At 33.8% G+C, this 25,787-nt stretch overlaps 1 protein-coding gene across 1 annotated transcript; it reads right to left on the reverse strand.

Moving 5' to 3' along the window:
* Positions 1-3,905: 3,905 nt before the first annotated feature.
* LOC129225138 (neuferricin-like) lies at positions 3,906-25,204 on the reverse strand. Its single transcript, XM_054859699.1, has 4 exons — positions 24,772-25,204; positions 19,299-19,439; positions 11,968-12,154; positions 3,906-6,106 (listed from the first exon to the last, which is right to left on the reverse strand). Exons 1-4 carry the CDS (start codon positions 25,133-25,135, stop codon positions 5,893-5,895), a joined length of 906 nt encoding a protein of 301 aa, XP_054715674.1. The 5' UTR covers positions 25,136-25,204; the 3' UTR covers positions 3,906-5,892.
* Positions 25,205-25,787: the final 583 nt, after the last annotated feature.

Here is a 25,787-nt window from a genome sequence, read left to right on the forward strand (position 1 = left end):
TTTCTCCTTTTTTGACTGCTGTCTGATGGAAGTCAAAGAACAGCAGCCAAAAACTTAAAGAAAGAAAGAAAAAAAGGGAAGAAAAACAAAGAGACTGTTTAATAATCAATTGTGTTTTTTTTAAATTGAACATATAACTAAGATTTCGGTAATATCGTAATAATGTATGGATTTAGGTACACTAAACATAGTTAAAAATCATTAAATTATGTTGTAGAATCATTCAAAAAACAAATTAAAAATAAAACTATGAAACCGTGAACAAATTACGCAATTCATGTTGAAAGATTGCACGTAGACTTTTTTAGTCATCAAATTAAACAAAAAAGGTAACAGATAAATTACACTATTAAATCATAATAGGAATATTTTTACACTTATTTAAAATTTATGAATAGAAAAGGTTGCATTTTTCATAAAAGCTATAACAGTGACATAAATTTTGCGGAAAAAAGAAATAGACATGAAAAGAGCGAGGTTCTTAAAAGGCGGCTACAATAAACAAACTCAATATTTATATCAAGTTAATAACTGAATATACTACTTGATCTGATGTTTGCACACGTAATATTGAACAATTTGATTGTTTAATCTTTTATGAAGAACTACAAACAAGTTCTAATTGAATTTTTCAATTTAAGAATAATTTTCTAAAATTTAAAAAAATGCATGACAGAAAATCCTTAACTTTTCTATAACATATTATTAAAAATATGATGAAAACGAAAATAGCTTATTGATTTTATATAAATACATAAAAATATTTACTTACTTCAGAAAAAAAAAGATCGCTATTAATGATGCAAAAAAGATGGCGCATTACGAAATATAGGTGAAACAAGTATAAGAAATATGCAAAATGACATTTCTTAAACCAAAATAAATAATCGCTAAATATTTAAGAAATGCTTGAAACGACGAGGGTGGGTTAGGGAAGTCACCCTCTGATTTTGGAGTAACTCACAACATTAAACTTCAGCCTCATTTTTTTAGTACAGAACCGCTACTACCAACGCCTCGGAAGAGTTTCAATCTACTTCAGCACTTCCGAAGAAAAAATTCAAAAGTCCCTTTGATTTCCGAATTATGTCACCATTCAAAACGTCTTTAATCTATTTTTTACATTATTGCTCTAAATTCTTTCTAAACAATAGATAAAGCTTGAAAAAAGAATCTCTAATTTTATGAATGGTGTTGGTTTTAAACAACTCAGAAGTACAACTAGAGTTTAATTTCAGAAATTGAGGGAGTGGGAGGAGGGGCACGCAAGTGTTCTCGGAAATACAAAATATAGTTGTAACAAGAAGTTCCGTCTAGAACTAGACGAGCCTACTTTCCCGTATACCCATACTACTTTCTAGTACCTGATCAATGTTCTCAAAAATAGCTAAAATCGCAAATTTTTTCAAACATATTTTTTTTAATATTTTAAGCTGATTTCTAGGAATAAAATATTCCTTACTTTTCTTCAAAAAAAACGAACAAATAAAATAGCAGCACCTTTTAAACAAAGCAGCTAATACACTTCTTTCCATTAAAAAAATTTTTTAACAGCTTTCAAAACGAAAAAATAATAATAATAAGTTCATTAAAATAAATACATCATATAAAAAAAATCGTTTCTTTTTCCCCTGTTGCCAAAAATAATTTTTTAAACGAATTAATGCACTTACCAAAATAAAAAAAAAACAATAAAATGTCAACTTAAAGAAATAATTTTCATTGTCAAAAAAAAAAAAATCGTCTGCGCACATTTTTCGAGTTTATTCACCGAAAACTAAATACCTAAATTAAAACTTTAGCGTGAAAATAAAAACAAATCATATCAACAATAATTATTTCACAGTTAAAACCACAGCAGCGGAGTCGGAGTCGGAGGCAATCTCATTTTGGGATAAAAGAGTCGGAGTCGAATATCCAAGAATCGGAGTCAGTCATTTGTCCTCCGTGTATAAATGTTTGCCAAAGCTACCAAGTCAGAGTCGAAGTCGGGGAGTCGGAGTCCGATTAATTGTCGGGAACAGGAGTCGGAGTTGGAGTCAGGGTGCCCCTAAATTCTCGGAGTCGGAGTCTGGAGTTTGTCGGCAAGAGCTATTTCCAACAAAGTTTGTTTGAAGTAAATCTGCCTTTAAGTTCGGAATCTGTATTGACTTTCAGTTTCCCCTTAGGCGCTAATGTTAAGAGATTTGAACTGTTCAAAATTGAATGAAAACTTGTTCAAATCAAAAAGATATTTTCGATACATGTTTTTCGTCAAAAGCTTTTCCCTACAAAGTTTGTTTGGAGCCACTTCACTTCTAAGTTCAAGATTTATTTTTGATTTGAATTTCCCCGTAGGCGTTAATGTTAAGTTTTTTTGAACTGTTTAAAATTGAACGAAAAATTGTTCAAATCAAAAAATGAATTATGGGAATGAGATGTCCTTGCCGAGATCTTTCTAAGAAAAAAAAATTTGTTTGAATCGAACTATTCATTCAAAAGTTATTAGGGGGGGGATAGACAGACAGACCGACAGACATTTTTCCCCATCTCAATACCCTACTTTCCAATTTTTAATTTTTCAATTTATCTAACTATTTTATTTATTTTTGACTTTTTTTTGTTTTTCGTGATATTTTTAAGATGTATTAAGCCTTCTTTCATGCTTTTTTCTTCTTTCTCTGATTTTTACTGGGAAAGTAGGCTAAAAAATAGAGTTCAAAATAATCATAAACATTGAGCAGAAAAACCCTTTTAAAACTTGCACACGAATTTGTTTTGACGTGCAATGGCGGATTTAAAATATAGCAAATCTTGCAATTTCACGATTGGTCCCATAACCATAGGGGCACCGTAGGAGTTACAAAAATGGTTATGATAAATATTTTACGACTTCTGTGATAGAGAAATAGAGCCCCAAAATGTATTTCGACGGGCCTCAAATTTGTAGCTCTGCAGAAGCGATACAGAAACGACTGCATTACTCTGATTCATATTACAAATATCGAAAAATAACCATCGGTTCAACAGGAATCTAGCAAAATGAAACAAAACCGGTTTTGCCATCTCATATTTGTTTGCATAGTCAGTTTGATACGCTATATTAGTTTTGCACTGAAATAAGTCATTAATAGCCACAAAAAACGAGAAAATAGGCTTTTTAGAACACCCGATCGAAGACAAAAAGGGAAGTGCACAATTGGAACGTACGCACACCCCACATGCGAAAATTAAGCCTTCTACAGCTTACCATTTTTGAGTTATGACTTATAAGAGATACATACGTACATCCAGCCGCAAGAAACAACTCAATAATTAACTTGTTTGGTACCTGAATGCAGTATTAAAAACTCTTTCAGCGGTGACTAAAATAGAAATTCATACTGCAGTTTAAGTAAACAATTTTATATGAAAACAATGACTCCCTTTACTTTGTATTAAATAGTAAAACAACAAAGGTTCTTTTTTTTTACAAAAACATCGGCCAATTCCATCGGCTTTTCGATGTTTATAAGGCCGATGGGCCGATGTTTCCCGCAAGTTAGCATTGGCCGCCGATGCCGATGGCTAAATTGTTGAACCATCGGCGCCGATGCATCGGTCGAGTCCTAATAATACTTATGACTAAAATATAATAAAATCTACAAAATTAGTTACATATTTAGGACAAAGACATTTAGTCTTTCTCCATAACAATGGTTTTAAATATTATAGTTATAGGGACATTCCACGGTATTTTTGACATTTATGTAGAGTCCGTAACGTAACCTTTTTTGCCATAACTTTTTAATTTACTGTTTGATTAGCATATTATTTTATTTTGATCTTTTCCTACTAGCACACCAGCTCAAAATAAAATAATTTGCAAATTAAAAGGTAAATTAAAAAGTTATGGCCAAAAAAGGTCACGTTACAGACAAAAATACCGTGGAATGAACCTATATCATCATTTAATTATTGATTTCAAGAAAAATCAAAAACTTAGCAAAACAAAAATCATCTTACAGCCTTTAAACAAACATGTGAAATTATTTTTATTCAACGATAATCAAATATTCGGTTCATGATATGATCTTATGGCATTGTTTATATGTTAAGCTCAGTGCTTCCACCGGCTGGGCTGATTGTGGGAAAACAGCTCTTCTGTTACATCCTGTTACAAAATAAAATCCTTATTTTTGAAAATTCTCTACCAAATATTTTTTCTAACGAAATCACAAACTTTATGATTTATTATTTTTTTATACAAATATTAATGTTTCACAAAAAAGGTACATGAACATGACATAATATCATCCAGAGTACAAAAAAAAAATTTTTAGTAAATTTAAGCACCAATGAAATAAGGTTAAAAATTAAGTTTATTTTTGCATCTAAATTTATGCAATAGGGCCATTCCACGAAAAAGTAAATCGCTTGTCCTGCATGTGACGGTTCATATATTTCATTAAAAAGTAATAATGTTAAAGGATAATGACAAAATTTTTGCTAGGATATCACATATAAGTTTGTAATTTGTTAAGCAGAAAAAATTTGTTAATATTTCAAAGTATTGTTTTTAATGAAATATATGAAACGTCATGTGCAGGACAAAGTGACCATTATGTTACTTAAAGCCTTTCTTACAACTCGACATTTTTATTCATTATGTGATTTTTTTTTCTTTTTTGTAAATTTGGTCAGTATATATTTAATAGAATTTGAAAAGAGAAACATGAAAATTAAAACACATAAATGCTGCAAAATTGTTTAAATAGTCATACAGTAAATTGCTAATGATTTAATTAAATAGTCCAGACATTTGCATTTTACAAATATGCATGTTTTTCTTCTCTTGACTTATCAATAAATTTTAAAAAGGGCCCACCCTTAGTGTTAAGTATAGAATTGCAAATAAAATGCAAGGACATTAAAGCTTGATGTGATAAAAATTCATGAAGGCACTAGTAGAAGATAGTTATTTATCTTCAATTGTGGCAAAGTTAGCATGCTCACTTTGGGCAATTTCACATCCACAAGATCAACACAAGTTGTATATCATCAATTTGAAACAACCTGAGTTCATTGCCTTGCATAGAAGTAGACTTTATTCAGCATATAATAAACTGTGTGCATTTAGAAATTATATAAATATATATATATATTTAACAGGAAAAAAGTTAGGCAGCAGACGAATTATTTCTCAGAGTTTATAGGAAAATTCAATAGAACATGGTTTCTGCAAGAACCAGTAGCGAAGTTTTTTTTTTTTTTTTTTTGTCACCTGGGATTTGTTAAACCCTGTATGTGTGTATATATTTATATGGATGAAGCGCATTTGAATTTCAAAATAAAGCTCAGAAGGTATTGTAAATTCCATCTTATTAACTAAGCTGCTTCAATAGCACAACTGAATTTAAACTTTTTTTTAATGTAAAGTAACTATACAATGATAAAATGTTTAACTCATTGTATCACAAGTTCAAATGAGATGAAGAATAATTTATTGACAATTATTTCTTGCTCACTCAAAAATTAGGGCATTAATTAGCTAAAATAATTCTGTAAAATCAAGTGATGTATAAAATAAAATACTGATTTAGATACAACTGAATATTGGAAATCAGATCACAGAAGCAAGACCGTTGCCAAAAATCACTTCCAGGGAAGATTACTTATCACCCCCCCCCCTGAAAAAAGGTAACGTAAAATCTGGAATATTTTAACATTGCCGCAGTAACAACTTTTATGGACCAACAGAAAATGATGTCCTAAGCAGGATAATGTATGAAACGAGCAATTTAAAATCAGAATTTCACTGTTTTATGAGAAAATCAGGGTGTGATAACAAAAAATTTTAATTAAATATAAAGATTGACGAATTTCTAAAACTTCCCATTGGCTGCAGTTTACTGTGAAGGCACAAACAGGACCTTATGGATGATTCACTTTGCAAGTGTCAGAGGTTGGGAGGCACCCAGGATATTCTTTCAAGTCGGGATGATCGAGGTCTCCTCGATCAGAACTCTTAGTGTCAGCAGATGCTCCAGATGGTGGGCCGAAATTTTTGACACACACACATCTTGGATCCTTGCCTTTCTTGTGTAATTCCCTCGGGACTCCAATCCATTCACGATCAATGCCACCACTATAATTACAAAATATGTTTCATGATAAGAATTCAGAAAATAATTATTGATTCAATTAGATATGCATAGTGGAATCTTGTTACATAGAATTTCTGGAAAAGTCATTTACACTATATGAGGCAGTGAGAAACAAAGGGTTGTAAGTAGCCAAATTAAAAATTTGGAGATAACCAGTACAAATGATAGGTGAACCTCTCCTCTGTCTTGGGGCAAGAGATAGTACTGGTAGCTCTGGTAGGTTCCGTTATACAGCATGATTTAGAACCGTTTTTCAATGAAAGCTTACCTATAACCTTATCTTTAAAAGCGTTTTACTCAAAACTTGAAAATGTACACTTACATCCCTTTGCTTCTCACTACCTCATATGTTGCGTGAAAGACTAAAGTAGGCGAATGTCATCTTTCTACGGTGAGTCATAGGAAATATTCGATCTTTATTCTGATTTAGAAAAAAAAATTCAATGAAAGCCTACCTAGGAAGTTATCTTTAAATGCGTTTTACTCAAAACTTGAAAATGTCCACCTACATCCCTTTGCTTCTCACTGCTTCCTATTACATTAAACTCTGATGTCTAACATACAAACCACTGTGAATGGTTTAACCAGTTAGGCTTTGACAAAAAAGCTCTGTCTGGAGCGAAAACGCCCCTGAGTTTATGACTTGGAATGGGAACTTGGAAGACATTGTGACAACAACATATTTTATATGCCCCAGTCGCCAATAGCAAACGCTGAGGATCCTGGGCTGGCTGGCATCGAGCCGGTGACTCTCCAGTTATCACCTTACCAATGAGGCCACCAAAGCCCATTAAAGCTATTAATTTGAATTATTTTTAAATGATTTATAAACCAAAATTTAAAGATTCAAGCACCTTTTCCTGTATTATGTTAGTTAGACCTTGTGCAAGATTTTAAGGTTGTACATTAATGTATTTATTTAAACATGTTTAAAAGCGTTACAATAAAAATGCAAACTGTTTTATTTGCCAATTAAGTTTAAAATCTTGAAACATTTTTTTTTCCTTTAGTGCCCAACCAATATCACATACATTTTGATCAAGCAGCCAAAACAAAATATTCTCTGCCATTTCTAAGATGATGTTACCAGTGTTCCTCATATTCAGTGGCGTAACTAGGGTGGGCAGAGAGGGCGGTCCCCCCCCCCCTCCCCGGGGCGGCACTTTGCTGCTCTTGATGTGAAAAAAGTTCAATGTTTCCCAATAGGGAAATCATGCTTTTGATCAATTACTGGAGGCAAAAAAAAAAAACTTTTCATTATAATATGAAGCTAGCACTTGATTTTCAGAAAGTTACTTGAAAACCACCAAAAAAAATTTTTTTGAAGAAAGTTACAACAAGAGTAAGAAAAGAGAGATCTGAAATGGTGGGCAATTAATTGCTCGTCATCGGGGTAGCATTATCTGTTTCAGAAATTGCTTTAATTGGTCACTTATTACAAAACTTTTATTCAGACCAGAATGAATTTTATGTTTATTTTATAAAAATACTTACTCACAATTCAAATAATAGCTGCGACTAATCTTACTGCTTTATATCAACAAAATTCCTATAAACAGTGAGTTTCAAACTGAGACATTCATTTAAGCGGAAGGTTTTTAATTAGTGAATTGATGTCTAAGTAAACCTTTCACATGGAAAGTAATGATTTTCAATGCACAACTTTTCCTTCTCATGAATCAGTATGGTTAATCGAACTTATAGGGCTTATTAATCTTATCACCCTGTATCAGTGAAAAAGAAAACCATCCAAATTTTGTAATATACCTTTTTTCGATCTAGGAAAGCGGCAACTTCCGAATTTTTCAACATTAAGGGAAGCACCCAAGCACAGATCCAAAAGGAAATTATTACCCTCTTTGACAAGACCAAAGAAACCATAAAATTGCATTTCTAGATCTTTTAATTAGGAAAATTTCCTGCTCAGAGCGTCGGCCTCTAAGCTCCTACCTGGTGTCACCAAAGTTTAAAATGCATTTTTAGGACATTTTGAAAAATTTTCTGAATAGGGCATATTCTTTATTTTTCTTCGTAATTAAGTTCTTATTGTTCCTTTAAATACTTTGGACTGTTTCTCAACCAAAGGGCAGCAAATTGAGGAATCTCCCCGGGCAGCAGAAAGTGTAGTTACGCCACTGCTCATATTTATATGTTCCCTGTCTATTTGCAAATGGACAAGTAACTCAATTGTAATATGATTGTGAGGGAGAAGAAAGGAATTCGCAAGTCGAAAGCAGGGGTAGAAATTTAGAAAAAAGTCACTGCCCCAATGGACCAGTAACTACGGTATTTAACTGACATGTTTCAGTAATCCATCCTTGCACCCTGGTTTAAAATAATGACAAACTAAAGAAAACGGACAAAAATATGTAAAACAAATTTGGAATGACAAATGGTATCAATTAGCAATTTTCAAAAGACATATCTGAGTGACTGGGGAAGTAAATGCAAGCATGGTTTTTTTCTTTTTTTCAAATCTTTATTGACTATATTAATTGTTTTGATGTTAAGTATCCAGATAAATTGAAGGACCTTGCAACGCATGATTTGTGAGAACATCATTGCTGCTAATATATTTATACTTCATACTGTACTTCAGAGCCAGACTGACATAAGTCCAAGAATTGCAATTTTCCATTTATTAGTGCATTGTATGCAGGGCTGTGGAGTCACAGTTGAAGAGTCGGATTCGGACTGATTTTGGGGTTAAGTAGTTGGAGTCGTTGGAAAGTAGGCCGACTCCGTGCATCTCTTTTCCTCTCATTTTCACTGAATCTCTTTACATTTAAAAAAAAATTTCAACAAATTGCTTCGATTTATGAATAAAGACCTACTACTAAGAAAATAACTACCATTAGCAACTAGCTGGCTTCTTTATTTGTCGAACTTTCACTTTCCGTGTTAGCTACCTCCACCGACTCGCTAGTTTGCTTGTTTTTGTAAGTTTCTTTGACTATTAGCAACAGCCAGCAAAGGTTTTGTTCACCAATATATTGTAAGAATAAGCAGTTTTTGAATCTGAACATTTTTTTTACTTTGATCTTAGTTATAAAATAGTAAATGAAATGTATCCCTGGGGCAAGTCGGGGTCCATAGCCTGGGTGGAAACTTCTGAGGGGACGGCAAATTCAAATTAGTTTTGGCGCGAAAGTGCTAATTCAAAACATCCAATAAAATATAACACATTTTCTTTTTTTTTAAATCTTAAGTCTATTCTATTAACATGGTTCTCATCAAAAGGTATGAAATAAAATCAGTATATGATTTCTTGATTACAATGTTCAATAGAAGTTAATCTTAAAATTTTTATATCAAGGTTACTTCTAAAGCAGCCAATAAAACTTGAGTTAAAAATTGAGAGAAGAAATATAGGTATAGTTTCAAAGCTATTCGTACAAAGCAGTACATTGCCGTATTTTGCGTGAACTTTGCTCCATATGTACCCATCCTCTCCCAGCAATATAGTACCCTATTTTCTTTGAAATCTTGTAAAGGAAATATAAAGATAAAATGTGTTGATTAAATTAATATATATTTATTAAGATAATTATTCCCCCCCCCCCCCGGAATTAAAATACTATTTATATTTTTACAAACTCCTAAATTAACTTAGGGTGTTACACCCCCCACCCTCCTGATGGGTGTCTCCCAGGAGCTTTGTAAGAAAACTTCGTTTTCTAGTGCTACGGCTTTCAAAAATTGATCTCATACAATTCTCAATTCGATCAACATTAATTTGTTAAATATAAAAACCAAACTAACCCTTCTCATCTCTTTTAAAAAGAGGGGTTTTTGAGCAATCTCACTTTAAAAATCTCAACTATTGGAAAATTTGATTTTCAAATTGAATTTCCGGCGTTGTATGTATCTTACTTTTGCAATAAAACACTACTCTGTTCCCAGACAAATAAAAATAAAATTGAAATAATATACCATGCTGCTCTACGAGTAGCAACTGGTCTCCCAAAATTCACCCCAATCCCAATCCTGCTTAGAGAAGCAAATGAGACCTCCTGCAGCCAAACACATGATCTCAAATCTGAGATGTTTTTTATCAGACAAGTTGCCTTGGACAAGCTCTCACCAATCAGGAAAACAGTTCTCTCTTATGAGATTAAAAAAATCCCTACCAAATTAGAAAAAACTCCTTTAGGAATTCGGGAAAAAAATTTACTGACAGACCTAAATATCTATCCCAGTCAATGCATACCTATTTGTATTCCTTCAAATATTAATCCAAACAGAACTACAATTTCCCTCAAGTCCCTTCCTTTCCAAAAAACTGATATTCCAAGGCAACTAATTAGCAAAGCTTTCGACGACTACTGCTCCACCTACTGGAATGACTGCCAGATTATAGCAACTGATGCATCAAAGACCCAATACTCTACAGCAATAGGGGTCCACAATTCAAATTCAAACGAAAATATAAAGGGAAAAATTTCTAACATGAACTCCATCTTCACTGCTGAAGGGCTCGCTCTATGGCTCGCTATTGTTCGTTTCGGAAGCACAGGTCCAAAGATAATATTCTGCTCAGACAGTCTGTCGGTCCTTTCTGCCCTCGAAAGAGCTAACAATAAGTCTCCCCACATCATCACGATGATTTCAAAAAGTATTGCCAATCACACTTCAATCGGTCATACACTCAAGTTCGTTTGGACCCCTGCCCACGTGGGAATCAAAGCAAATGAAACTGCAGACAGACTAGCTAGCATGGGACACGGGGAAAATATCATTCTCAACTGGATTGCCCCTGAAGACATAATACAGAACCTGAAACAAAAGTACAGAGATAAAGCTACAACTTCCTGGAACAGATCTAAATACTATATCGGATACAGCCACTTGAATGGTCAAGGAAACAGCAAACACAATTTAACAAAAAATCGATATGAAGATGTCCTGCTATCAAGAGCTCAGACCCGTACCACTCTCACTCAATTCAACCAGCACTGAATCAAACATAGTAACTCCCCTCTGTGCTTAACATGTAATACTCCTGATACAGTAGACCATGCCGTTCTTGTCTGCAATAAATATAATAAGGAAAGGGACAGAATTTGCGCCTATATGGGATGTGTCCCCTTGTCCTTCTCTCTTGTTTTCTCGGCCGCTCATGCTTCTCGCCGCTTGATGTCCCTTCTCATTGATTTGCTCAAGGCTATTGATTCATAATTTCCTTTTCCTTTTGGTGTTCTCCTTCCTGGGCTTCCCCCTAGTTGGGATTAAGCTTTGTTTCCTTTTTGCATCTTTCTTGCCCTCTGCCCTCAGCCTCTCATTCTTTATTGTTTTGTCGAATTTTCTGATTATTGAACCTTGTCCTTCCTTTTGTTTCAAGTAGAAACAGGAAAAAATTTTGGAGTAATAGAGGTGAAGCCACTGTATTAGAGTGAAGCATATACCTCAAAATAGAGAAGAAGAAGAAGAAGAAGAACACTACTCAAAAATTTCATAAAAAAGATGTAATGTTTCAATAAGTTAAGGGTTTTTTCCCTTACCTATGAGGGACAAATATTGAAAAAGAAAAGAAAACTAGAGTCGGAGTCAGACGTTTCAAAATCCAGGTGTCGGAGTCGGCCATTTTCGATCCGACTCCGCAGTCCTGATTGCAGAAGCTTATTCTGCATCAAGTCATGTGAATATAATTCTTTAAAAAAAAATCCTTTTTAAATTTTCACCAGGATTAAAATAGCCTGCATCCCATCCTTTGCATGTGCTAGAAAATAAGTTTTTCCACTCTCCCGTAAAATTATCTTATCATGTTACTTGGGTCAGTCTGGCTCTAAGGTAGATTTTATCATGCTTTTTAAGCAATGAGAGCCTGTTTCAAATGTTATACCTCTTCTTGGTGCACCAAACTTTGCTGCCTTTCTCTTTACTCCATTCAGAATTGCAGGGTGGAAAAAACTCCTTATCTTGATCTTCAACCCACCTGTTCTTTTTTGTTTTAGCAATTTTTTCTTTTACCTGCAGGAGCTCTTCTGTAGCAGCTCCATTTTTGTCATAATACCGGCCTATGACTTTGCCTGAAACATTAGTAATGACAAAAATTAGCATTAACAAAACTATATAATTTTAATAACAAATGCAATGCAATCTGTACAACAACATAGCTGCAGGGTTTGAAAATATCATGACATTTTTGAAAATATTGGATATTTTGATATATTCAGTAATTTACCGCCCTATAGCCTGAGCTAAGTCAGAAATACATGAAATACACCGCCAGCTCAGTCGATTCCAGCCGAGGACTTCAGTTTCGTGCTTATTAGCACTCATCAGCCTGGCATAGGACTAACTGAGCTGGAGGTGGAAAACCTCTTAAGGAACCCAAGAGTGCCAAACAAACTGGTAGCTAATATAGAATTAGCACTGACCAGACGAGTGACCGAAACAATGGTTCGGTTCAACTAGAATCATTATACATCATAAAAATATAGTAGACAACTTTTTGGCTACTTTTAATAATAAATGAACAATATTACTATGATTAACATATTTTTTTTGAAAATAACCATAGTTGAAAAAATGAATATTGAAAATATCAAAATATCATGATATTTTCAAAATAAATATCGGATATATGTCGGCAAACCCTGCATAGCAGTAACATTTTACCAGGGGCGTAGCTAAGGGGGGGGTTTTGGGGACAAACCCCCCCCCCCCCGAAAAGTTAGTTTCAAAAAAAAAAAAAAAAAGAGAAAAAGAAGAGAGAAGAGAAAGGAAAAAATTCCAAGCGATTACACACACACACACACACATATATATATATATATATATATATATATATATATATATATATATATATATATTATATATATATATATATATATATATATATATATTATATATATATATATATATATATATATATATATTATATATATGTATATATATATATATATATATATATATATATATATAATATATATATATATATAATATATATATATATATATTATATATATATATATATATATATATATATATATATATATATATATATATATATATATATATATATATAAAAGAAGTAACCCCCCCCGAAAGTCGGGTCTAGCTACGCCACTGCATTTTACTGTATTAAATTAATGTTTTTAAATTCACTATTCTTACATTTAAAAATTTTTAATTAGTGCTGAAAAAGAAAGAGTGGGAGGGGAAGTTTCACATGCATATACTTCAATTGCACTTAAATTTCTAGTTGGTTCAGGATTTGTTTTTAAATTTAAATGATACTGAAAACTCTAACCTTTAAGATCACCTTTCATGCGGCCAAAATCTTTCATAAACATTCATTTAATAATAAAAATGAAAATCAATGGAAAAGCATTGATGATTTTCTTGTGTACAAGATTTTCTTTTTCCCTAAGAAATGAGATGCCCAGGAATCTGCTTCACAATACTCTCCAAGTGAGATAACACATCTTGCTTGAAAATTAATGATTAAACAATCTTTCTTAAAATTTTAATTAAGCAACAGAAGGAGGTGAATATTAGTTCTTTTATGGAAAATATTATGATAAAGAGGAAGAGAGAGACATTAATAATCATGGGTGCCCATATGGGGGGGGGGGCAAGTGGGGTCTCAAGCTCCCCTCCCCCCTTAGAAATTAGAATTTCCTTGCTTTTACTACTTTTGTCTTTGCAAAAATCTAAAAATATTTCTTCTCCAGCCATTAATGAATTAGTTATGAAAAATGTCAAACTTGAATAACTCTAATCTGCACTGAAATTGGTTTCCATATGGAAAATATCCTGCTAAACCATGGAGAAAATATTTGAGCCCCCCACTCCCTTAAAATTTTGTATACGGGCATCCATGTTAATTAATAGTACAGATTCAGTGGCATTGATAATGGAAGATTCCTAAAAGGTTAATTTACTTTTGAGAATGAATGACTCTTTTTTTTTTTCGTGACTTATGTATAGCATCTGATGCACTGGAAAATGTGGGAAGTAAAAAATACAAGAATCTTCAGACATAGCTTTTAATACTTTACAGAATTACTTCAGAAGAATTTTTAAGAATAAGATTAGTGTGGTGACCGTCATATAATTGAAGAGGCAATGTTACTGGATAGCACAAATATGATAGAAACACTTAATTTACTTTATTCGAATATACACGTATTTACAGTATTAAACATGGCGCTGCTCTGTGTTCCGGAAGCACAAGATAGAAGTTAAAGTACATAGAGAAGGCGCGACACTAGCGCCGCCGAATAGAGAAGAAGAGAGTCCTCACAGTCTCCCCCACTTAATTAAGAAACCCCCCTTAAGACAATTGATAGTCCCTTAGGTATGAAGGAAGTCTTATATTCCTTTGAGAACGGCGAGGCAGTGGCACAGCAGGTTGGCTGGTATTCTGGGATGCCTCGGGAACATTCTGGTTGTCACAGGAGATTGCAGGAGCTTTCTCTGGAATCCGTGGAACATCAAAAACCACAGTTCGTTGTCTTGAATCACTGGAAACATTAGAACGGCACTCTCGAGAAGGGTCCTCCTCAAGGTTCATTGGCACACCGGTCGAATGCAGTTGGTTAATATGTCGCTTTAGTTGTCGTCCTGAGTCTAGCCTAATCAAATAATGGCATGAACCAAACTTTTTTATTACTTTTCCAAACTGCCAGACGTTTCGGTTGTTTATGAAGACTCGAACCTGGACTCTCTCCCCCACTTTAAAAGATCTCACAGGACCACTGGAAATTTTTGATGTTGTTGGATGATATGGGAAGATAGAGTTCAAGCGAATACGAAATTCTCTGTTTAGATATAATTCAGCTGGAGACTTGCCACAAGCTAGAGGGGTTGCTCTATAGCGAAACAATATGTTTTGAACCTTGAATGGTATTGAAGTTTGTTCGAGGAATGAAGCTTTTAATTTCCTCTTTAAGGTTTGCACATTTCTTTCTGCAAGACCATTTGTTGCAGGGTGTCCTGGAGCTATAAACTTTTGGAAAATTCCATGATTGGAACTGTAGGTGTGAAATTCGTCACTTTGAAAAATTTGAGCATTATCGGATACAATAACATATAACTTCAACTTCTGCCCATTTAGACTTGGCATCGACACACACCAAGAAGTAGTAATTTTCGAACGGGCCAGCATAGTCGATGTGAATTCTGTCCCAGTTATTTGCTGGAAGTTCCCATGGATGGATAGACACCTTTGGTGGATTTGACTTTGTTAGTGCACATCCTTTGCACCCTTTGACTAATTTTTCTATGTCGGAGTCAATTCCTGGCCAATAAACATATTTTCTTGCGAGTTGCTTCATTTTCGTTATTCCCAAATGAGTTTCGTGAAGTTCCTCTAGTATTGTAGAACGTAAACCTTTTGGAATTACGACTCTGTCCCCTCGGAAAAGAATGCCATCAAGCAATGTAAATTCTGAATATTTGCAAGTGTTGTTTAGCTTCATTATTATTTCCTTCAATTCTGTATCTTGTCCTGTTTCAGTCTGGATGGTCAGCGATGTTATTTGTTGACTTGAAATCTGGAATATATTTTCGGCGTATACTTGATTTGCTTCTTCGCCTATGAATTCATCAACTGACATTTCGGGCTTTTGAACTGGTGCCCTGGACAAGCAATCAACATTTTGATTTTCAGATCCCTTTTTGAATTGTACAGAGTAATCAAAACTTGATAAGTAGGAAGCATATCGAAGCAATCTTGCTGAAGTCATCCGAGGAAGAGCCTTGTGCGGATGAAAAATTCTTGTTAGTGCTTCATTGTCGGTAACCAGCTTGAAAGGTTTGCCAAATACGTAATTGAAGAACTGCGTCACACCGAAAATGATAGCTAAGGCCTCTCGATCTAACTGGCTGTAATTTTGTTCAGAACTGGTGAGTGCACGAGAAGCATAGGCAATAGGTCGTTCTACGCCTTCTGTAGAGTGACTCAGTACTGCAGCAATTCCAGTAGGGCTTGCATCAGTACTCAGGATAACTGGTAAACTGGGATCAAATGGAATTAGTACCCGATCACTGCAAAGTTCACATTTCAGTTTTATAAATGCTGATTCGCAACTGGCGCTCCAAAACCAAGGTGCATTTTTCCTAAGTAGACATCGAAGTGGATATGAAATAGTTGAAAAGTCTGGAATGAAACGGGAATAATAAGTTACAAGTCCCAAAAATCGTCTGATTTCATCGGCATTTGATGGCCTTGGCATTTCTTGAACAGCATGGACCTTCTCTGGAGATTTGCTTATCTTGTTGTATTCAATAACATGTCCGAGATATTCGATTTTCTCTTGAAAAAATGAACATTTTTGTTTGTTTAGGTGTAGGTCATAATCATACAATCTTTGTAAACAAAATTCTAAATTCTTCGTACATTCTTCTAGTGTTTCTCCGTGTACAATGATATCGTCGAAATATGATTCTGTTTTCGGTAGACCTTTAAGAATTTGAGAAAGAATGCGATTGAATTCGGATGGAGCCGTCTTGATTCCGAAACTAAGCCTATGCATGCGATAGGTACCACGATGTGTTGAAATGGTTTGGATCATGCTGCTGTCCTCGTCAACATTTAGATGAAGGTAAGCTTTGAAAAGGTCTAATTTACAAAAATATCTGGAATTACGGAGGCTATGAAATACATCGTCTATTCTTCTTACTGGGTGATTTGATTGAATTAGTCGTTCATTTACACCACATTTGTAATCGACACATAACCGGACACCACCATTTGGTTTGGGAATTACTACCAATGGCGACCCCCAGTCACTTGCAGGAACTAAGGATATTACTCCGTCTGCTTCCAGAGAGTCCAACTCCTTGTTGACACGTTCCCGGAGAGCATAAGGAACTGCGAAACAACAACATTCCTTTTTGGTATCAACATTTGTTTAAATGCTTTGACTAAATTCTCGTATTCTAGCTGCTTGACAGGCTTTTCCGGTCCAAGGAAAGCTGCTAAGTTGTTGTAGTGTGTCAAACCTATGGACACGCATAAAAGTTGAGAAATTTTTTCATTGTCAGTAACGCCTTTCATAGTGCAGTAATTATCAAAACGTTCTAAATAGCATGAAAATTTTTCGCGTTTGGAATCAAAATTCTCGAACGGAGATACATTGACTAAATTTATTGAAGTTTCATTCGAATGTTCTTTCGACAAGTGCTTTTCGATTTGTGCTAACATTGCCTGTTGCTGCTGGGTAAATGCAGCCATGAATGTATTGAACTGTTCAGCATCCATATTTTGAAAATAAAGTCACAGTTTGAAAAAAAAAAACAAATAAGAGTACCTGGAGAATCTTCAATGTTGAAACGAATTGACGGCTACGTTTCCTTTGTCATTTCTTCCTTATTTTCTTCCATCGTCGCCAACTAACTGTGGTGACCGTCATATAATTGAAGAGGCAATGTTACTGGATAGCACAAATATGATAGAAACACTTAATTTACTTTATTCGAATATACACGTATTTACAGTATTAAACATGGCGCTGCTCTGTGTTCCGGAAGCACAAGATAGAAGTTAAAGTACATAGAGAAGGCGCGACACTAGCGCCGCCGAATAGAGAAGAGGAGAGTCCTCACAATTAGATAAAAATTGTTAATTCAGAAGAACTTTGTAATTTTAATATTTTTAAATTACATTTATTCAAACTCTTTTCTAATAGTTTTATCTGAAACATAATCCATTTTTTCAACACATAAATGGATGAAAGTTTACTATAAACATTCTAGCATTACCATACTTTTATCTTTAGAAACTATATTTAAACATCTAGGGTAGAGAGGGGCACATATGGACAGCTCAATTTTCTCAAACTTAAAGAAATGAAAATAATGCAAAAATATACTTCAATACAGCACTATGATCCAGAAAATTTGAAGGGATCTGCAGTAAAGTGTTTCCAGTTATGTTGATCATTCAGTTTTGAAATTTAAAAGTAATTTTTGTTAAATTTGTTAGAATGTTAGTTCGTACACTTATATTATTATGAAAATTAATTATATAAAAGTAAATAGCTTATATATTGAACATATTGATGTATTAACCTAATTTGTCAGAGAAATTTTTTACTATGATGGGCTTTAAAAAATTTTAAACATCTAGCTATGGAACACATTTGGACACTACTTCAGGGGCAAATGTAGACAGTTTGAATGTGTCCCTAATGGTATACATCTATAAATCATTGCACAAAACTTTTAAAAAATAGGGTACTTAAAATAATTTTTAAATTACTATCAAACACTGGCTTGCATTTTTTGCTTGTGTATAAGCAGTGTAGTTAAGTTTGAATTGAAGTTATGGCACTCATACCTTTTAAATGTCAACTTCATACCTTAAAAAATCATTTCAAGTAGGTACAATATGACTTGTCCAATGTTTAAGCCAAAATGCTTGCATTTAGAAGCTTAAAATAAAAATATTTTTAATGCTTGGGGAAATATTGGAAAATTGGTATCAACTGAAAGAAGACTAATAGCTGTATGAGACAATGTCCAAACCTTTTTCTTTCAATACCAAAGAATAAAGGTTTAGTTAAAATCTTGACTGCAGAAAATATTGATGGATTTAAAAAAGAATTGTTGAGATATTATGGCATGATACAAGTTCATTCCAAGCAGACTTTTAAAAGTTGATCTGTCTGGAATCTCAAAATACCTATCCAGTTGAAAATTAATTCCTGAAAGTGACAGAAAAAGTTTAATCAAGCAGTTTTGGCAGAATGAAGAGAATTTCCTATTCATGTGAGTTCAAGCCATTTGTCTTTTTGCCATTTAAAATTATTAATGTTGTTTTATTTATGGTGTCCAAATGTGCTTCAAGCATGTAAAAATGCACATGTGTGTGCAATTTTTGCATTTTTTTATTCATTTTATTTATTTATTTGATTATGCACATTTGAAGGGTGTGTAATTATGGTTAGTAAAATAAATTGAGAAAACAAAATGAAAAAGCTTAGTTTTTGCACAAATTAAAAAAAAAAAAACATTCATATGTGCCCTCTTCCCCTCATATAAAATCTTTCCTGCAATACAATGTTTTTGATACAAATAGAAGTAAATCCTCAGGGCAAATATTTTTGTGATAGTCAAAGAATGAATCTTTGACCATCTGATAAATTTTGATTTCTCAAGTAATCTCTTTTCAAAGAATTGTTTTAAAAAGAGATACACATCAAATTTTGAAAAATGTCTTACCAACTGGTTTGTATTCCTCTCTGTAAAACGAAAGCCAATCTTCTATGCTGGACAAAGATGAGGCTTCAAGGCCACTTAAATCGTCAATTAATCCATTTTCACTAAAATCTCCAGTTATGTAGGCTCTAGAAGCGTCACGACCTGAAAATATTCGTTTAAACATTACGTTAAACACAACACTAGAAGAGAAAAAAAGGTCACAAAAGGCAAAAATACTTAGCCTGAAACATTTTTATTTTACCATGACTGACTGGCAGGAGTGCATATAAACAACTTTTACTCACCTATGTACCTTATAATAGTTTTGACATTGGTGCCCACCTACCACCTAGGGAGGGTCATGGCGCACTTAAACTTTTACGGGGTGTTTTGAGAGTAGTGATGTAAAATACCCGGGTATTTATTTTTAGGGGTAAATACCCAGGGTATATACCCGGGTAAATACCCGGGTATTTATTTCAAAAATTTATATTCAACTAAAATACTTTTCTGTATGTATTCCATTATGTATATATACAATCAATCATATACAAAACAATAAATTTTTGCCCAAAAATTGTATTATGATCACATATTTAAAGATTTATTGTGTGAAACAGCTTAGCAATCTAATATGATATTCACATTAAATGTGTTGGATATGCCTAATCAGTGTTGATAGCCAAATTTCAGATATAAAAAGTCATTCTACAAAAAGAAAAAAGCCCTACTGGTTACAAAAAAAAGCAAACATCAATTTTTTAAGGTCCTAGTCTTTTATAACCCAGTAATATATCCCTGCATGAAATCAAAATGTAACGAAATGTCGCTCAATTTATTTTACTATTTATTTACCTATATCTTATGCAGAAATTTCCTCCAAACTTAGTTCAATTGTTCAGGTGTATTCTGTATCACACACACACATATATATGTACACACACATATAATATACATAAACATTTAAAATTTTTAATCTTTTATTTTAGAGTTTATGTTTAAAAAAGAAAACAGTCACCTTTTAATACTACCTAAAAATTTTTTGCAAAATGCGCAATTACTAGGGGATTTACCCTGCCTTAGGATAAATACCCCAAAAAATATTTACCTTCCCACCCTACAGGGGAGCAAATGCAAATGAGCAAAGCAACAGAAAAGAAAATTTTGCTTTTTTTTTCTTCTTATTAATGTGAAAACTGTTTCTATATTTTCCATGTTATCACTTAAATATCAATAAAATAACACCATAGTGTCTTAATAACTTCTCAGTTTATTCTTCCAACCATCCCTCATGCTTCCTTTATTTTCATTTTGGATATGACTAACCTAGATTGTGATTTTGAAATCCTGAAGTTCATAATGAATTGCTTATACTTCTCCAATTATGACATTGAAAAGAAAGATTCTTTGGTTCACGATATGTTTCTTTCATGATTTCATCAAGTCTTTCAATAAAAAATATTATAAACTGTGTAATACATATGTATATATCAGTTTTACCAATTATTTCATATTTAGATTTTAAAAAAAAAATTATCATTCACTTTTTTGCATTTTTTATAAAATACCCAGTTTTTGGGTATTTACCCAGGCCTTGGGTAAATACCCGGGTAAATACCCAAAAAATATTTACCTACCCGCTGGGTATTTACCCGATCCACATCACTATTTGAGAGGTACTTTTTTTTGTGGGGGTCTTCGTGATATTTAGGGGGGTGCACCCTTGCTTTTAGCGGGTGGGCAGCGCTGGTTTTGAGACTCCTGATTGATCCGCCAAAGCAAATGGTTGGCTCCCCCCCCCCCCCAATGTAAGTTAACAAATTTCGGTCTTTAGAAACTCAGAATTCAAGTATGAATGTTTTTCATTTGCTCCCTCTTTGAATAAAATCTAGAAGATCTTATTTTGAAGTAAAACAATAATTGGAGAGAGCAAAGCAAGCTATAAATGAGATGGATGACATTTTTACATGGTTGCCAATCACTAGTCTCCAAATTATTACACAATCTCTAGAAAAATAAAGGTTGTTAATGTACAGCAGGGCCTGATTTACAATAGGCCCATGATTCCCAGCCTAGGGGCCCAAAAAATACAAACCATCTAGAAAATTGTACCATCATATAGCTTTAATTTGTATAAAAACAAGAGTGATACTATATAAAATGAAAAAAAATATGACTTTTGAAAACTTTTTTTTGTTTGTGTGTTTGTACTTTACCTAGGCAGTTTACATCCTCAGTGCACCCAAGCTTCAGTGCCGCATCTACAATTTTTCCAAACCAGGGCAAAAACTTGAACTTAAAACTGCTTTCCCTTCCTTATTCCTTCAAGTTTTTACATCAAGTTGCAGCGAAACAAATACAGAAACTGGGTGTATTTTCTGCCCAAAGAAGAACTGCCTGGTTCAAGGACCTAGGCTCTCCCATATACAGCACCTCCTGGGAGCTAATTTTGATACGACATAATTTTGAGCTCTATTAACATAGTGGTATAAGCAGGGTCAAACTTAGTTGTATTCTACTCAGCGGCCCTTCGTCTCAAAAATGGTATTTGACATTAAATAGCCAACCAGAGCCCATTTGGTGCTTTTATGCGCCTTATTTTATGTCTCTTCAACCAATTTATTACAATAATTATATTTAAATTATGGACTAATTGGGCTGCAGGCCTAAGAGGCAAAATTAGGAGAGCAGTATTTTTTTCAACCTAAATTAAAACAATTTAAAAAAAAAAAAAACATTTTATCCAAAGAAAAAAATTCAAGCCATAATTTTTAAGCTTTTTTTTTTTCTTATTGAAATATTTCATAAAAGAGGCAAGCTTGATGATCCCACTAATTTCAAAATATAAATGTGACCAACAGAGACAGGATCTAGGCCTAGCTAGGCTGGACCTGTTTAGTTTATCAATCCCAAATGAAGATCAAGAGTTCTCTTAAAACTATTCAATCCAGCTGCTTTGGCAAACTATTCCAAATGCCCAGAACCCTGTTGAAGTAGTAATTTTTCTGATTTCACAATGAATTAGCTTAGGATTAAAACATTTAAAACAGGGACTTCTGGTTGTGCAATTTGTGCAGAAATTTAGATCTTATGTCTTTTCTAGGGCCAGATCAATGGATAGGCAGGGGGAACATGGGACATGGCCCAGGACATCAAATATCGAGCTTAAGTTTTTTTAAAAACAGAGATTTTGTTAAGTATAAAAACAAAATCTCCTTAAAATTTTGATGTTCTCAAAATTAAAAAAAAAATTTAATCTTTTGCAGAAATGCCTGATGTTTCTAATATTATTTCATGGATTTGGAATATAAATTTATTTTGATGACAAAAGTATTTATTTTGTCATTTTATTCTAGTAGTCTCACTTTCATGAGATAGATGAAAGTATTATTCAATATAAAAAAGATGACATTACAGGAAATAAAAAAAATATTGATATTTTGTTTTCAATGGAAGTAAAAAAGGATGTAAAAATTATGGAATATGGATAAAAATGTTGGTGTTTTTCGTTTTACAAAAATTCTGTCTAAGGCTGCTTACACTGCCTAGCTTTAAACTCGGTTTTTACTTATATTCAGTAAATTACTGCCCATTAGCCAGGGCTAAAGTAGAAATACATGAAATACATCACCAGCTCAGTCATTTCCTGCCGAGGACTGCAGTTTTATGCTTATTAGCACTCATCAGCCCGGCATAGGAAAGTGACTGAGCTGGAAATGGAAAACCTCTAAAGGAAGCCAAGAGTGCCAAACAAACTGGTAGCTAATATAGAATTATTAGCTACCTTTAGCTAGAATTATTAGGTTTCCCATCTCCAGCTCAGTCACTTTCCTATGCCGGGCTGATGAGTGCTAATCAGGGTCGGATTTGGAAGTGAGGAGGCCCCGGGGCAACGAAGGAGTGGAGGCCCCTAATCAGGGTTCGAAAAGATCATCATATTTTCGAAAATATCCAATACTTTGATATTATATCAGAATATTTTGATATATATATATTGTATATATCCGATAGTTTTTTCGACCAGTGAAAGTTAGGATATTTTGTAAAAATTTTATTGTGGAGGCCCCGGGGCAGTAGCCCCGCCTGCCCTCCCCTAAATCCGGCCCTGGTGCTAATAAGCACGAAACTGAAGTCCTTGGCTGCATATGACTAAATTGGTCTTGTGTTTCATGTATTACAAATACAGATGTGACGACCAGCAACAGGCTCTGGGCCCAGCTAGACTGGTTCTATTCAATTTACAATCCCCAGTGAAGATCAATGGCCCTCTTAAACCTATCTACTCCCGTGCTCATTACCACCTCTGCCAGTAAACTGTTCCAAGGTTCCACTATCCTGCTACAATAATAATTTTTCCTAATATCCATGTTAGCCTGAGGTTTAAATAGATTAAAACAATGACCCCCTTGTCCTGTTTTCAGTGCTAAACTTCAGCCCCGTAACATCTTTCATTTTAATAACTTTAAACAACTGAATCATGTCCCCTCGGTATTGGTTTATACTTATTAACATCTTCAATACAAAGTGCATTTATGTCTTCAAATAATTTATAAGAATAAAAGTTATAATTCTGTATAATTCCATAAACTTAAATGGGCAGTTTTATCAGCTTGGAGCAGTTTCAAACCAAAAAATGTTTCAACCTAATAGCATAACTGAACTGCAAAGAAAGTATCTGAACATCAGTACTTAGTAAATTTAATAATTTAACAAAGTTTTAATTATTTAAATTAGGTAACTATCAATGCTTTCTACATGAAATCTTCACATATGTGCCGTCATTAATAATTTTCTTCAAGCAATATCCAAATTAAAAAATGTATTGTGAACCAAAATCATGCAAAATCTTTCATAAAAAAATATATCAAAACAAACTCACATTAACATTTTATGTAAGACATAGGTATATATTACTTCCTGCTACTGAAAGGTTACATATATTATTAATGGTTAAATATATATCTACATGCTTTGTGTTAGCATTAGATGCAAGAAACTAGTTACACAATTTAAAGAATTTTATACAACTTTGAGTTTTAAACAGGATGAAATACAACTGCATTAATTATTCAAAGCATCTAAGATTATCATTCATCTTGTGTGTAGGTTGGAGATAGAAAATGGATTTATTCTCATTCCTATCCTTAGAAAAGGATTATGCTCTGCTCCTTCATACCCCCTGAGAAATTATTTTAACTGCCAACTTTCCTAAACTCCCTCCCTCTCCCTAATTACAATAATAATGTACTTGTACATTTATACTACCTATATTGAATTCTTTAAACAAACATGTCACAAAGGTTTTGAATATTCTTGAAATTATACCATTTGAAACAAAATACATTCGACAGTCTAAAATTTTCACTTAAAATAATCCATAACAAATTAAATAATAGGAAATCAAAATATTGAATAAATAATTTTGTATTACAACACACATATTATAGAAAACCGCTAGATAAATTAATTTCTCAACAGAATACTGAATACGTACCGGTGAAAAACGAATATCCACCGCCAGGCCTGTAATGCTGCGCACCTTTTTCAACATCAAACACTTCCCCTAAGATCGCTAAGTACAACCCTTTGCTATCTGGACCTCCGTCGAATTCTTTTAATTGCTCTGAGGTCAGAAGTATGGCACTTTCATCTAGTTTTAGGTCTGATTTGGCATCTTTACTTGACTGGTTGTCGATGATATGCAGAAAGGTCAAAACACTTCTCACATTATCTTGTGATATCCCAACAACATTTAGTGCATTATGCATAAACGTTGACAGGTCAGTTTGAGCATAATACGTAGCACCTAACAAGCAACTAAATCCAATAGCAATAGTAGTAATAGCGTTGCGCCCCATATCAGAATTACTTGTTACCTCCGGAGCTTGATGTGTGCATGACACGGGTTTGTTTACCGTCTGTACTGTCTGCTACCTTCTCCTTCTCATGACTACGGTGGCAACACTACCTCTCAAATCTGTTCCACACAGCTTAGTAAAAATGTAGCGGCGGTGTAGCTGTACTTATGAAAGGAAGTGTCTCTGCGCTTGCGTGTCTGTGGACGAATTTTTCGTTCGTAAAATTTGGCAATCACAAGTGAAGCCAGAAAACAGAGATAATTCACTCTCAAAATCAGAAACAAAAAATTTTAGTCAATTTTTTTCAATTGTAATGTTTCTATCAATGGATGGAAATGATAAATTTTAGAATGGAGGATGGGGTCATTTCTTTTGGACAAATGTAGATCGTCAAGATTGCGGAATGTGGAGTCAGGGCATCGGCTCAGACTCTTGGTATTTAAGAGCCTCCGACTCCGACTTTTTTTCCTCAAAATCAATCCAACTTCACGATTTCAACCCTGATTCCGCAGTCCTGATAGATTTGCAAACTCAACGGGAAGATGACCGACTCCTACTCTTGGAAGTTTAAAGTCTCTGACTCTGATGGCCCCCTTACCTCGAAACCAGTCCGACTCCGCAGTCTGGTTGGCCTGGTACCAATCATGTTCGA

This window comes from Uloborus diversus, chromosome 6 (assembly GCF_026930045.1).
Source record: "Uloborus diversus isolate 005 chromosome 6, Udiv.v.3.1, whole genome shotgun sequence".
Lineage (NCBI taxonomy): Eukaryota > Metazoa > Arthropoda > Arachnida > Araneae > Uloboridae > Uloborus > Uloborus diversus.

What these genes read in the sequence shown, in the direction of transcription:
- LOC129225138 (XM_054859699.1), bottom strand. Translation starts at nt 25,135, where the DNA reads ATGGGGCGCAACGCTATTACTACTATTGCTATTGGATTTAGTTGCTTG. An exon ending in TGGATATTCGTTTTTCACCG is followed by an intron (nt 19,440 to 24,771) that starts GTACGTATTCAG and finishes GAATATTTTCAG; the next exon opens with GTCGTGACGCTTCTAGAGCC. An exon ending in AGAGGAATACAAACCAGTTG is followed by an intron (nt 12,155 to 19,298) that starts GTAAGACATTTT and finishes CTAATGTTTCAG; the next exon opens with GCAAAGTCATAGGCCGGTAT.